The sequence below is a fragment of the Ramularia collo-cygni genome (genome assembly GCF_900074925.1).
Source record: "Ramularia collo-cygni strain URUG2 genome assembly, contig: RCC_scaffold12, whole genome shotgun sequence".
Lineage (NCBI taxonomy): Eukaryota > Fungi > Ascomycota > Dothideomycetes > Mycosphaerellales > Mycosphaerellaceae > Ramularia > Ramularia collo-cygni.
Genome location: NW_019716266.1, coordinates 191,924 through 205,223, shown reverse-complemented (window position 1 = coordinate 205,223; position 13,300 = coordinate 191,924). Strand labels below are relative to the sequence as shown.

At 51.1% G+C, this 13,300-nt stretch overlaps 4 protein-coding genes; 1 reads left to right on the top strand and 3 right to left on the bottom strand.

Moving 5' to 3' along the window:
* Nucleotides 1–764: 764 nt before the first annotated feature.
* RCC_07603 (related to cysteinyl-tRNA synthetase) lies at nucleotides 765–3,149 on the bottom strand (the record flags this gene model as incomplete). Its single annotated transcript, XM_023772859.1, has 1 exon — nucleotides 765–3,149. The coding sequence occupies one exon, from the start codon at nucleotides 3,147–3,149 to the stop codon at nucleotides 765–767; it is 2,385 nt and encodes a 794-aa protein (XP_023628627.1).
* A 970-nt stretch (nucleotides 3,150–4,119) lies between these two features.
* RCC_07602 (probable polyol transporter 5) lies at nucleotides 4,120–6,248 on the bottom strand (the record flags this gene model as incomplete). XM_023772858.1 has 6 exons in its annotated part: nucleotides 4,120–4,195; nucleotides 4,252–4,782; nucleotides 4,832–4,946; nucleotides 5,007–5,273; nucleotides 5,325–6,106; nucleotides 6,157–6,248. The coding sequence occupies 6 exons, from the start codon at nucleotides 6,246–6,248 to the stop codon at nucleotides 4,120–4,122; spliced, it is 1,863 nt and encodes a 620-aa protein (XP_023628626.1).
* A 3,196-nt stretch (nucleotides 6,249–9,444) lies between these two features.
* Nucleotides 9,445–11,227, top strand: RCC_07601 (related to cytochrome P450 7B1; the record flags this gene model as incomplete). XM_023772857.1 has 2 exons in its annotated part: nucleotides 9,445–10,969; nucleotides 11,019–11,227. The coding sequence occupies 2 exons, from the start codon at nucleotides 9,445–9,447 to the stop codon at nucleotides 11,225–11,227; spliced, it is 1,734 nt and encodes a 577-aa protein (XP_023628625.1).
* Nucleotides 11,228–11,561: 334 nt separating this feature from the next.
* Nucleotides 11,562–13,223, bottom strand: RCC_07600 (uncharacterized protein; the record flags this gene model as incomplete). XM_023772856.1 has 3 exons in its annotated part: nucleotides 11,562–11,606; nucleotides 11,662–12,349; nucleotides 12,403–13,223. The coding sequence occupies 3 exons, from the start codon at nucleotides 13,221–13,223 to the stop codon at nucleotides 11,562–11,564; spliced, it is 1,554 nt and encodes a 517-aa protein (XP_023628624.1).
* Between the last annotated feature and the right edge of the window lie 77 nt (nucleotides 13,224–13,300).

Genomic DNA, 13,300 nt, shown 5'->3' with positions numbered 1-13,300 from the left:
GGACTCCTACGACCCAGACGTCCACCGGTCCAAGAGCGAGGCGGTCGACAACAGGGCACGCGGACGCATCTACATCTCTGACCCGGACCTTGAGCCTGCGGACATCTGCCCATTCTCTATTCTGCCAGGTGACGAGTGTGTGAACCCCAACTGCCCAAAGCTCAAGCCATGTGCTCGCTCCCGCTGTCGTGTCGGTTGCTGCCGCAACGTCCACTTTAAGCCATGCGCATTGTACATGGATAGGATGGGAGACAAGTGTGTCTTGATTGCGAAGGATGATTACATGAAGGGAAGCCATCACGAGAAGTGGACTGACGCCGTCAACCTTGAGCTGCTTGAAGCACACAGCATTGAGTGAGCTGTCAAGATGAGCCAGGGGCAGTCGGAGTAGGTTCGAAAAATGTACAATACGCACTGGACGGCGATTGGGGCAGCTGGGGCGATCCATGAACGAGCTTGAACTTGAGCGCATGTCATGCATGCCTCTTGAACAGTAAGGCGTTTGTAGCCCAAAATAGCGTAAGAAATCATAAAAGTGGTGCTGAAAAATCCTTGTCTATATGTTTCCGTGACGTGAGATCTCGAGTTTCAGGCATGCTGCTGCACCATGTACTTGTGCTGCTCTCCGTTTCGGCTCAAACGTTTTACATTCAAATCGAATCTCGTGCCTGCGTGCTCGCTACGGCAGGAAGCCAACAGACAAAGACCTGACAGAGTTTCTATCCACCAGCTCACAGTTACAGCACACCTCATCAAGGCCCGCCTCAACCCTGCGAAGCAACCCAAGCCTCATGAATTTTCTTTTGCCTCTCCCAATCCTTCCTCAACTTCTTCCCCTTACTCTTCGCGACCTCCTTCCCTTCCGCATCCTTCACCGGCAACCCCTCCTCATCCCACTCACTGTACTCACTCGTCCGGAACATTTCCAAATGTGAGAGCTTTCCCTTTTCCAGCTTGGCCTTCTCCGCAGCCTCAGCATCTTCCTTGGCCTTGGCTTTGGCAGCCGCCTTGGAAGCAGCAATAGCTTCTCGATCCTGGCGCYCCTGCTTCAAACTTGCTGAAAGAGGTCGCACCAATGCATGTCGCTTTTCGCGATCCTCGAGGTAGATTTCGAGATTCCATAGGACGGTATCTCGCAGGTAGTCACAGGCTGTGAGGTAGTCTTTCGTGGGTGCTTCCTTATTGTGGAGGTCTACGATTTTGCGTTGGAAGTCCGCATATGCGCCGGCGTAGGGTTGGTTCTCGTTGTAGAAGTTGTCCTTTTCATCCATTCTGCCAAGGGGGAGAAGGTCAATCTTCCCTTGGATAGCCTGCTCTCGAACCTTGTCTCTCAACTCCGACAGCGGGTAGATGAAAGGTTTCGCACGCTCTGGTATGTCAACACCTGACCAACCCATTTGATCTTTCCGATATTCTGCGTCCAGACCAAACATTACCAGGACTTTGGTAACCCACTCCCCAATGGCGATGGAGGTTGAATCCGATACTGATGTAGCGGAGTTGTAAGATGTAATGAGATCGGTGATCACTCGCATGGCGCCTGGGGTGTCGAAAGAATCGCGCAGCGCATCGTCGAACTTCACCTTTGATGACTCCAACAATTGATCGAGTTCTGTCCCAGAACTACTGTCTCCGTTGGATTCCACACCAGAGGGGTGTAATTGGAGATCGCGAACCTTGATGAAGAAGTTGTTCACCCTCTCCTCCCAAGACACACTAGCCTTGACAAGGTCGGGTGTAATTTCCAGACCTTCCTTCCATGCACCAAGCAGGAAGACGATCCGTAATGATCGTGGCGTCCAATCGCCTTTGGCCAGCGCCTCTTTGATTGTTGTAAAGTTCTTCAAGCTTTTGCTCATCTTGCTTCCTTGAATGCTGAGATGTCCCATGTGGAGGAAGTAATTCACCCATTGTTCGCTCTTCGCACCACAGTCATGCCAATATGCTTCTGATTGTGCGAGTTCGTTGTCGTGGTGTGGAAATGCCAGATCTATACCACCGGAATGTATGTCGAACTGCTTGCCAAGGACGTCACTTGCCATTGCACTGCACTCGATATKCCATCCTGGTCGGCCTGGACCCCATGGTGAATCCCAGCTCGGCTCACCAGGCTTTGACGCTTTCCACAACGCGAAGTCAGCGCTTGACTTTTTGAATGTGGTCTTCTTGGCTGAGAGGGATCCCTCTCCATCGGCTTGCAGATCTTTGTCGTTTCGATTCCACGGCTCCAATCTCGCGTAGTGACCTCCCGAGCTCTCCCATGCAGTGGTATCGTAGTAAACGGAGCCTTCATTCTCGTATGCAAACTTGTTGTCTTGAATCTGCTTGACGAAGCTGACAATCTGAGGTCCGTACTCCGTCACTCGTGTCAACTTGTCAGGATAGAGGACGTTCAGGTCCTTCATGTCCTTGAAGAAGCGCTGTTCATACTCCTTTGTGAGTTTGGTGAAGATGGCATGATCGTCGCCTTGGACTGTCGCAGAATATAGGGAGTCGATGTGTGGGAGCAGCACACCGGATGCCTTGGCCGCAAAGGGTTGAAGATCATTCTCGGTCAAAAGCAGCGCCTCTGCAGCGGACGAGGCGGTTTTGAGGTGCATCTTGATCTTGGCTTCCTTGTCGCCTGGTGGAGTGCCGTCKTTGGCCACGCTCTTCCCTGCTAGAACATGTCCATATGCTTTTTGAGACGCCTCAACGTATGACTCTGGTGTGGTATCCTCCCCTAGCAATGCCAAATTCTTCTGTAGGTACGCAGCAAAGGCATCCCTTGTGGTTTTCCGCACCTCTTCATCCGCCTCGGTGTGTTTCTCCAGAAATTGCGCCAAAAGATGCTGCTGCCGTGCTGCCAGGATGATCTTGTCGTCCACATCCGTGATGTTCATGACAAAGTTGACATCAAATTTGAAGTGATCTGTCATGATGCGGCGGATGATGTCCTGGGAGACGTAGTTTCGTGCATGGCCAAGATGCGCATCGTCGTAGACGGTTGGACCGCAGGCATACCAGCCGACCTTTTTGCCTTCCCGTGGAACGAAGGGCGTTTTGGAGCGGGTGAGGGAGTTGTAAATGGACAATTCGGGCAGCTTGCTCTGCTGGGCTGAGCGGACGGGAGCCGTCCATTTGGGCTGTTGGACGCTGCTTGTGGCCATGGTGCGGCGGGTGATGTGGAATGGAATGGGCCTGAAAGATCGACTAAGGCATTGGAGGTGCATCAATTAAATGAGGAGATGGGGGAGGAAAAGGCAAGGTGTCGGGCTTGATTGTTCTGACTCAATCATTTCATCTGCGAGGATGTCAAGGATGCGGGCCACGCGAAGGAAGGGTGACGCGGGAACGCGTGGGGCAGAAAAGTGATCGTCTGTCTTCACATGGGAATGGTGGAATATTGTCAAGTACTGCATTTTCAACTGTTATGTAGGTAGGATGATGGACTTGAGAGGATGTACACCTCATAGCTTTATACCGGATCTATCAATGGCATCCACACTTCCCAATTCCGTATTTCATGGGTGCAACCTGACTCCTTCTCATGCCCTCCTGGGCTTTGAGACTTAGGGTTAGGGTTGGGGTAGCATTCAATCTTGCTGAGGGAGTGATATAGCTTTCGTACGCCGTGACATGACATATGGACATGTAAGCAATATTCAGTGTTGGTATCAGGGCAAAGAGCTTGTTTTGTGAATGGTTCTGTCCGAGGGCCGGTGAAATTGATAGTTGCCGCCCCGGTCTGTAGCTCGCAGTTTTGATGTTTTCTGCGTAAACGACAGCACGGTCGAGAAGGGGGGACATCATTCCATGGCATGTTCGATCCTCCTTAGTTGAAAACTGTGAAAGTGAGATGTTCGCGATGGACTGGTTATTGTGAATCCAGCAGTAATCCATGGAAGCACCACTTTCATCTCATATCGATGTACAGGCAAAGGCAATTGACAGCAAGACTCATGTGAGGCGACATTGTCAGCGACGGCTGCAGAACATGGCAAAAGGTAGTCCGAGGAGAGCAGCAAAAACGTGCAGACGTGATACTGTGATTAAAGCAGGGATATTCGTGTATGTTCATTGCAGACTTCTATGCTCGATCGTATCGCTGTTTTCACAGCTGCAAAAATCGTGTCAGGTTCACTCGCTCTCGCTGCCAACCTTCTCATTAGGGGTAGCCTGGAGGTGGCTATCAAAATGATACAATGGTTCAAGCCTATCGACAGGTCAGTATTTGGATAAAAGTCCTCATTCGTTGATGATCCAACTCACTTTGCAGACTTGTTCATCAGTACCCATCTATTGAACCAGTAAGGAGCAGCCTTGGTAGTCTGATATTGAATAAACTTAGTTCCAGGCACAGCGAAAACCTGATCCAATTCTTCCAGAGTCCTCTGTTTGGTTTCAGGCATGAAAAGGAAAATCATAATGAAAGCAGCAACGTTCAATCCAGCATATAATCCAAAAGCTCCCACTTCTCCAAACGCAGCTAGGACTGCTGGAAAAGTAATGGAGAGGACGGAGGACCAGAAGAAGCAGGTCGCGACCGCCCAGCCCATACCGACTTCTCTGTGGGAGAGTGGGAAGACTTCGGCACTGTAGGTGAATGGAACTGGACCTTCACCTGGAGAGTAAAAGGCCGCGAAGAGGTAGATGAATGTCGCGATTAGGCCGAGATGCGCTGGGTTCTTTTCTGGAATTAAAAAGGATAGGCCTGCGGCGAGGAGAGTCCATGCCATGTTGGGAAAGGTGAATAGGAGTAGAGATCGGCGTCCAAAGGTGTCGATGGTCCAGATTGCAGGCCTGGGATTGTGAGTATCAATTTGCAAAGTCTGGAAGGTTGGAGTCTTACCATGCGAAGACGAAGTTTACAAGTCCGAAACCAAAGGAAGCTATCAATGCGTTTCTCTGGCTTGCACCAGCTTTCACAAAGACAGTAGAGGAGTAAAAGGCGATGATGTYGATTCCTATCCTGCGCATTAGCATATCGCTCGCCACGTATGACCTTCCTCGAGAGCACAACATACCGCACATCTGCTGGGCGATCATCACAGTGAAACTAGCGAGTGTTGCACGGCGAACGCGAGGAATGGTGAAGAGCTGTCCGAAGCGGGTGAGGTAGTTGTTCTTCCCAACAATCCTAGCCTCAAGCTCGAGCTGACAATGGATGTAGTAGATATCGCGAGCTGCTTGGAGTGGGTGGTGTCGAAGCTTCAGCAAAGATCTGTATGCCTTTTGGTAGCGGTTCTTCTTCATCAGCCATCTTGGAGATTCTGGGCAGAAGTAGATTCCAACTTGAGAGAGTTAGCTACGACATTCTTCAATATTTGTATTGTTCCACTCACTGGTAAGAGGGACTGCAGGAATAAACGCTGATCCGATTTGTAGTCTCCAAGCAATGGATCCAACATCGTAAACGGCCAGATTCGCGCAAAAACCGAGGAAGATCCCAAAAGCGGTCCACATCTGCCAGGACATCACAAGCGCTCCGCGAATCCTTGCAGGTGAGTTCTCGGCAGCAAACACAGGTACCGAAGCCCCTTTCAACCCCATACCGATTCCCATGAGAATACGAGTGATGAAGAGCTCCTCCCACGACTGGCTGACAGCACCACCAATAGGAGTAAGAAGACAAAATACCCCAGAGATGAAAATTGTCCCACGGCGTCCAATGTAGTTGTTGATGGGATCACCCAACCAGCATCCAATAAAAGAAGCACCAATATAAGGTCCAGCGTTGACGAGACCAACCAGCCATTGATCCCTTTTGTGGTTGGGAGCGCCTGGAGTCTCGCCATTTCCAATGCCGAATTCCAGAGGAAAGGATAGATTGGCTCCGTTGGAACCAGTCTGATCCCAGCCTTGGACTGCTGCACCGATGGAACATACAACGATTGTAAAGTAGAGAGGCCAGGGATGCTTCCATTTGTGGTCAATCTCAAAGCGAAGGGCGTCCTTCTCCTCTTGTGAAAGAATTTCCAAGGCATCGAAGTTGTTGGGATCCTTTGCGACAAGAGCTCCCTTTTTGAGAAGATCCAATTCACTTTGTAGTCCTTTGGTCTCTGCAAAATGCTCGACATCTGCCATTAGATCATCATCGGCCACATCTGCGAGTGGGTTGGCCACCCTGGTAGGTTATCAGTGTTTGTGCTTTACATCATACCAAGACACACTCACTTCGCGTCAAGGTTCTTGTTGAGATCAATGGATGCCACGATGGAGCCCTTTCGGATCTCCTCCAAACCGGCGTCGATCTTCTCATCCGCCATCTTGGAGGCTTCGGTGAGACGTACTGGATCAGATCTCCAGACCAGGCGGGGAAAGCTTCTTATATGCTAAGGAGGTGCAGCCAAGAAACAACCTTTACCTGCTTTCAATACTCCGTGCCCTTCGGTCTCCACAGGCACGGAGACCATGTCCCACGAAGCTCCATGGATCAAGAAGTCAAAGCACAATCGGGCATCCCGAGGGTCCATGCTGAGCGTGCATGCATACCTCAATAGTGTCCAAGACCGCCAATACAACATAGGCGATGCCTCTTGGCTGCATGCAGGCATAGCATGTGGGAGGGGGAGCCAATCTGCGTTGTACAAGATGAATGCTTGTTCTCGAGGTAAGTCACCGACTGGCTACATGTCACATGGGCTCCGCGGGGTCGATTCGGATAAGTTCACAATTTTTTCATGTGCTTCTCCAGAAGCTATGCGATAGCTTTTAGCTCAGCCACCAAGTGAATGAGCTGGCCACAACGTATCATAGCTGTGTTAACCATTGTCGCATTTGCAACTGCGATGTGGTCGATTGTCGATGTGGTGATGTGATGGTCAACATCGTATCGATGATTTCAAGAGCTCGATGACGATCTCCCCATGGGACCTCCGCACTTCACCCTCGGCGGTTGCACGGTTGTTCCTAGTTGTCACACGATCCGCGCCTAGAAATTGGCGCCAATGTTGCTGTAGACTCTTCCATCGCCATCCTTGGTTATGTTCTTCAAAGTGTACGCCACTGATATGACAGTGTGAATAGGTGAGCGGGCAATAACGTCCGGGTACATGATGCTGAAATGAAGTTGTCATTGCCCCTGCGATGCGAATACATCGTCCCGAGTCCGGACATTGCAGGTGATGAAAGATCCTTGGGGAGGTTCCGCCGGAACACAACTGCGAGCAAGCAGGCATGCAAGATCTTGATACAGCCACGCCGAGATTCTGCCGTGGGTCCGCGCCCAATTCGATGTTTGCTACGCCATGGCCAATAATCGTCCTGAGCGACGCACAACTCCATCGAACTGGGCAAGCTTGCACGACCCCCAAGACGAAACGCTCACCGAGATGCTCGGAAAGGCAAGCCAAAAATGTCAACAACTCACGACAACATCGACCGCTGCCTTCCGCCGGAACCTGTCTCCTCATGTCCACCACGTATTTGGCAACTGGTGGCTGCAAAATTGCTGATGGAGCCATGCCATGTCGAGCTTGTATGGTCTATATTTTCCGATCTTCGCCTCTCGAGTGATGCTAGCCGCCGGAACATGTATTCCGTGATCTTTCAGTGCACGACACCACAAGCGACTTCTTGGGAGATGGATCATGCCGAGGACGCTGCACACAGTCTCTCTGGACGCTGGAGCTTCACGTATCGATGGTCTTGAATCTTGACCGTCATACGCTCGCTGCCGCCAGCTTTTGGTGGCCTGGCATCGCCCAAATCGTAGCCAATCCTTTCAAGCCAGGAAGCGCCCTCCGACCAAATTCAGGGTTCTGTGCAGTACACGAATGCAGAGTTGCCATTGATCTACGAAAGCTCACAAACGTCTGATACCGTATCAAACGTGGCGTACTTTAAGAATTTCAGGCGAGCCTTCCTCTCTATTGATGGCATACTACAGCTCCCTCACGCAGCAGGTGGAGTTGACTGAGACCAGACCGAAGTCTTCCTATATGTTGCTGTCGAGTGGACCGGCTGACCTTGCTAAGCTTTCATCCTTCAGACTGTGCATTTCACTTTGATTGGCAGAGATGTTATATGGCCAAACTCGGCAATCGACAGGCTCCAAAGCCAAAATGCTGCATCGCTCTTTACAGAGCATCGTAGCTACTTGGACAGGCTTCCGCAAATCAGAAGAGGAATCTGATACCGGCGCCTAAATACAAGCATTCAGCACGTCCTGCTGCCAGTTTTCCTCTCCAGCGCCTATCTACAGCCAAATGCCTCATCCGAATTATTGCAAACATACCACAAGACGACATAGCATGAGAGGAGCTGCGTGTGGCCTGTCTTTCAAAAGATGTTGCCCAAATCCGGCACCGTTTCGCCTCGGGGCGTCTCGATGCCCGCGACGCAGCCAATGCGCTTACATGCTATCAGCCCAGACAGTACCCTCATCATGCGCTGCTTACGCGGATACGACGTCGATTCTAGCAGTATCAACATCTGTTTGGTGTATGGCGGTCAAGCATTAGACTGTAGTGGAATATGGTTTCGTCATCAAGGCAAAGGGCCGCAGGATCCTGCAGTTTGTCACTGTAGTATTTCTCGGTGGTTGGAAACCTAAGCTGACTATTGTGTAGCAAACCTACTGGTGACCGAGACACGTTGGACCGATTGCTTGATCAAGCCGTGGATATCAATCAAGTTTACATACGACAGCTCGAAGACGGCTTCAACTTGTCCCTTGAATAGAATGTTTTCTTCGTTAGCTCAGAAGAAGATATCCTACTATTCGACCACCTAGTGTCTCGAGGAGCGGACATTACCAAAAGTTTGGCATTGGATCGCGCTTGTAAAGGTCAGGATGATTCCACCGCGATKTTGTCGCATCTTCTCGACGAGCACAACACGGACATCATTGCAGATTCACTCTTTTTGGGATTCCGGACAAAGGCATGCCCCTCTGCAGCACAATCCACAACAATACTCTCGCCACGGTGTAAGAGCTGTTGCGCAGTGGAGCAGATCCCGAATAACGTGGAGCACCTGGTTATCCGCCAGTGGTCCAGGCTGATCAGCTCTGGCCAGACACCAACGTCTCCTTGCATCGAAGTTGAGTTGAACATCCAGAGAGCTACAATAATGCAAGGCTCACGTCGTCACAAGGACCTTTCGTAACAGACAAAGGTCATCCTYCATACCTGGCTTACAAGATTGACTGATTGGGGCACCCATATCTTGCCGTGACGTAGCTTTATTCACAGTTCCAATACTGCGTCAAGTATCTCCTTCGTCTCATGCAATCAGATGAAGCATTTGGAGTACAGTAGATGTGAAGTAGACATCGATTCATCTCGCGTGTGAGACCGGGAATCAGCCGAAAGCTTAAAGGATTCTAGCTCTCGCATAGCGTACGAGTCGAGGAGCGATAGTGTACGATCCTACATCCCACAAAATCCCTCGCCCATTTATTCCGTCTTACCTCCATCTTCTTCTTTATTTCATTCATCCCACATCGCGTTGCCTCCGAGTATGGCGGCCACAGCAAACGAGACAGGTCACGCCTCCGCGGGTCTGATCTTGAAGATCCGCTATCTGCTCGGCGAAAATGGCTTTGTGTCCAACAATCCAACCATCTCAATCCTTCTAGGCCTCAYCACAATCCTCGTTTTGACAAGAATTCTTAGCAAAGCCAATGGAGAATCAAAGTCTGTAGGCCAGGGAGCCAAAACAGTTCCTGGAGTGTCATACTGGATCCCATTCTTCGGACACATTCCAAACATGGCCACCGACGCTGATGGCTTCTTGTATAGTCTGAGAAGCCGCTACAAGAATGGCATCTTTGCGTTGAACTTTGGATCAACTCGACATAACATCTTGTATACACCCGGTCTTGCAAYAGCTTTCGTCAATCAGAAGAGTATCCATGCAGATGCTGAGGAGGTTGGCATGAGTTTTGTGCAAAAGGTGTTTGGCTTCCCAACCTCGGAAATGAAGGGTTACATGGCTGCACTACCCGAATTGATGTCTTGTTACAAGTATCTCATGAACGAGCCCTATCTGGGAGACATGGTGGATTGCACAGCGGCCAAAACGATGCAGAACATCAACAATCTCGTTACATATACGCAAAGCCCTGTGGATCAAATGCAGTGGGAGAAAGTCAGCAACGTTCAACTCCTTGGCGAAAAAGGGGATGTAGCAGAAGCAAGTCTACTTCCCCTAATCAGAGACTTCTGCGCCTGGAATGCAATCCCTTCACTTGTTGGAACGGATTTCCTGGAGAACTTCCCAGACTTCTTCGACGATATCTGGAAGCTGGATCGAGGATTTCTCCTTCTGGCGGCAGGATTGCCACGCTGGGTTCCAATACCAATGCTGAGTCAAGCCCATCAAGCCCGGAAGAGAATCCTTGACGCGTTGGAAGCCTTTCACATAAACCTCGACAGGCATCTCAAAGGAGAAGACGTCGAATCGAAATGGTCAAGCATTGATGACGTCGGTCCATTCATAAAGGCACGTACGGCAGTGTATCAAAAACACAACATCACCATGCGGGCTCGAGCGGCCGCGGAGCATGCCATGGTCTGGGCGGCGAATGCCAATTCCAACACACTTGTCTTTTGGATGATCAATCGCATATTCGCGGATCGTACCGTCCTTGCGATGCTGAGAGAGGAGGTTGCCCCATATGTGGAGATTACACATCCGAAGAACGAACTCCCCATTCCAGAACTATCACGCATATCAAAGATTGATGTTGAAGGTCTCTGTACGAAATGTCCACTGTTGAAGAGCAGTTATGTGGAGTGTCTACGCTTGGATTCGGCGTCTTGGTCCTTCAAGGAAATCAAGCAGGACTTTGTTCTGCAGAGTCGAGAGAAAGGTTCTCAACCTTATTTGCTCAAAAAGGGAGACTATGCACATGCCGCTCATGATTTGCACAACACCGATCCCAACTATTTCGAGGACCCCATGGTCTGGAAGGCTGACAGACATATCAAATATGATGACAAGAAGGAAGGCGTGGCTGATATGGGTTCTATTCGACCTTATGGTGAGCATCACCTCTACTATCAATCCCTCTCAAAGCTAACGTATTCCAGGCGGTGGGTCGAGCATGTGCAAAGGCAGAAGTTTCGCCATGAAGGAAGCGCTCATGTACACTGCAGCCATGATCACAATGTGGGAAATTCAGCCCGCTCAAGGTGGACCATGGAAGATGCCCAAACATCGACGAGCAACCGGAGTGTATGCCACAAGCGACGATACAAGAGTCTGGGTGACACGTAGAAAGTTTGCTGCGCCGAAGTAGACAGATTATCCATCAAGAATGGTTCTTTGAATCTTTCAAGCCCATTCGCCAGGTCGGCGTCCCTGCGCATTTCTGCGCATTCTCTGCGCATCCTCGTCTATTTGCTGGTGCTCAAGCTCGTCATCTGCGAGCAGACCACTCAAAATTTGCCCACTTCATCATCCGTCCAGCAGAGTACTTGAAAAGCACTCCCCCCTTGTAGAAAGTTCATCATGCCGTGGTTCTCGTCGATCTCTATCTGAGTCTCCAATCAAACGCTCTTCTCATTGGCAAGGCCGAGGACAACGCGGTAGAGCTCTATCACATGCAATGCAATATGCCATACATCTGGCTATCAGCCAGCATCTGAAGTAGGCTTGTACATGATGGTCGTGAGAAACTACACATGAACGGTCAGCACGGCAATACAACCCACACTCTCTGCCATTGATTACCTTTCGCTTGTATCTCGTGGTGCCGCTGGTAGCGAGCACTCCACTCTTGATACTACTAGTGGCCAAGTGGTTCAACACAGTGTGGTTTGGCATGATCAACACGCTAGCGTCATCCTTGTGAGGAGTATTCCCGTTCAGAATACTCTTGCTCAAAAACATGGGCAAACTGGGAGGCGGCGGAAGTGTGCCTGCGACCCGTTGCRCACGTTGAAAGCTTTCATCGTCAGGATGGCTGTAGTTGTCAAGATCGAGAAGAAATTGAGGTATTTTGTTGGTGTATTTCGGTCTGGGCACCTTGGCCACAGGCTCGGTAGGCTCAGATTTCTGCTGTTGGGCTGGATCTGGCATGGGTGTCGGCGCTGAAACAGATGGTGTTCGCTCGCCTTTCGGTCCTACGTCTTGTAGGGTGGAGGCAAGATCTGCATCTGGACCAGATTGAAGGTCTGCAGAGCGATAGGGTAGAGGTCGCACAGCGTCCCCATGCTGTTCTGCAGTCCCTGTTGCGCCTGGTATCGGCATCGGCTCAGCCGGCGCGGGTGGCTGCTTCTCTCCCTCTGTCTCGGGAGGTAGAGGCGCCACAATCTCGACATAGTTGACAAGAATGTTGGTCCAATCAACAGTGGTGGGCAATTCGTTCGACGTTGTCATCTCGCCGTCGACTAAAAATTTGATGTGATGTGTGCCCGGCCTTGAACACAGTCAGTATCTGAATGATCCACATGTCTACGCAGGATAACTCACGGGAGCAGAATATTGGCGGAGAAGCCCTGCTTGTCCGATCCTTTGTTCTTGTGCAGCTTCATTTTCTTCTCCCAGTTGCAGAATGTTCCCGTCACAAACACCTTCTCGCCCGGGCCATTCCACTCCACTTTCGTGGGTATCTTGACCTGCAGTGATTGAGAGACGTCTGGAGGAAAGGCGTCGTTATTCTCCATGTCTTCCTCATCGTCGACTGTGGTCGAGCTGAGCATGCTCGACCTTCGCGGTATGATGCCGCTTTCGAGGTCATTATCATCGAGTGGTGAGGTAATGTCCTGGGATGGGAGGATAGGCGAGCCGGGCATGTGATCTTCCTCCTCAATGGGGAGAGGGAGACGCGGCGGTCGGCTGTATATCGCTGCGGGCGGCAAGTGATATGCTGGCGACAGCACCGGATCTTGTTGCCCATCGCTGGCCGATGCTGCGGCGGAGAGCGGGATTGCCACTGGTTGTGATTGTGAGGAGGGAGTCGATTCGCGCTCTACAGGTGATGCTGTCGTCGCAGGTGGTGACGGTGTGCCGGGCCGTGAGGGAGCGTGCGGTGCGCTGGCCTCATTGCCCATGGTGTTGCTATTGCTCGGGGTATTGCTACGACTGCTCGAGTCGTGTTTCGTGGRGCTGGCGGTCGTGGTTGAGCGTTGTCGGCCATGCTTTGTCTTGGTGTTGGGACTGCTGGCATGCTCTGTGCTCGCCGCCGTTCCCGCCCCGCTCTTGCCCGCTCGAGGATACTGCTGAGACTCTTTCCGCTGTGGCGTCCCCGTCGAGGCCCCYCCGCCTGGTTGGCGTGACTCGGCATTACCCATTTCCACTTCCCGCCGAATCCGATAACAGCGCGGCGCAGTTCCTCCTACCAGCTCCTGCTGAGCACTCAAGAATAGCT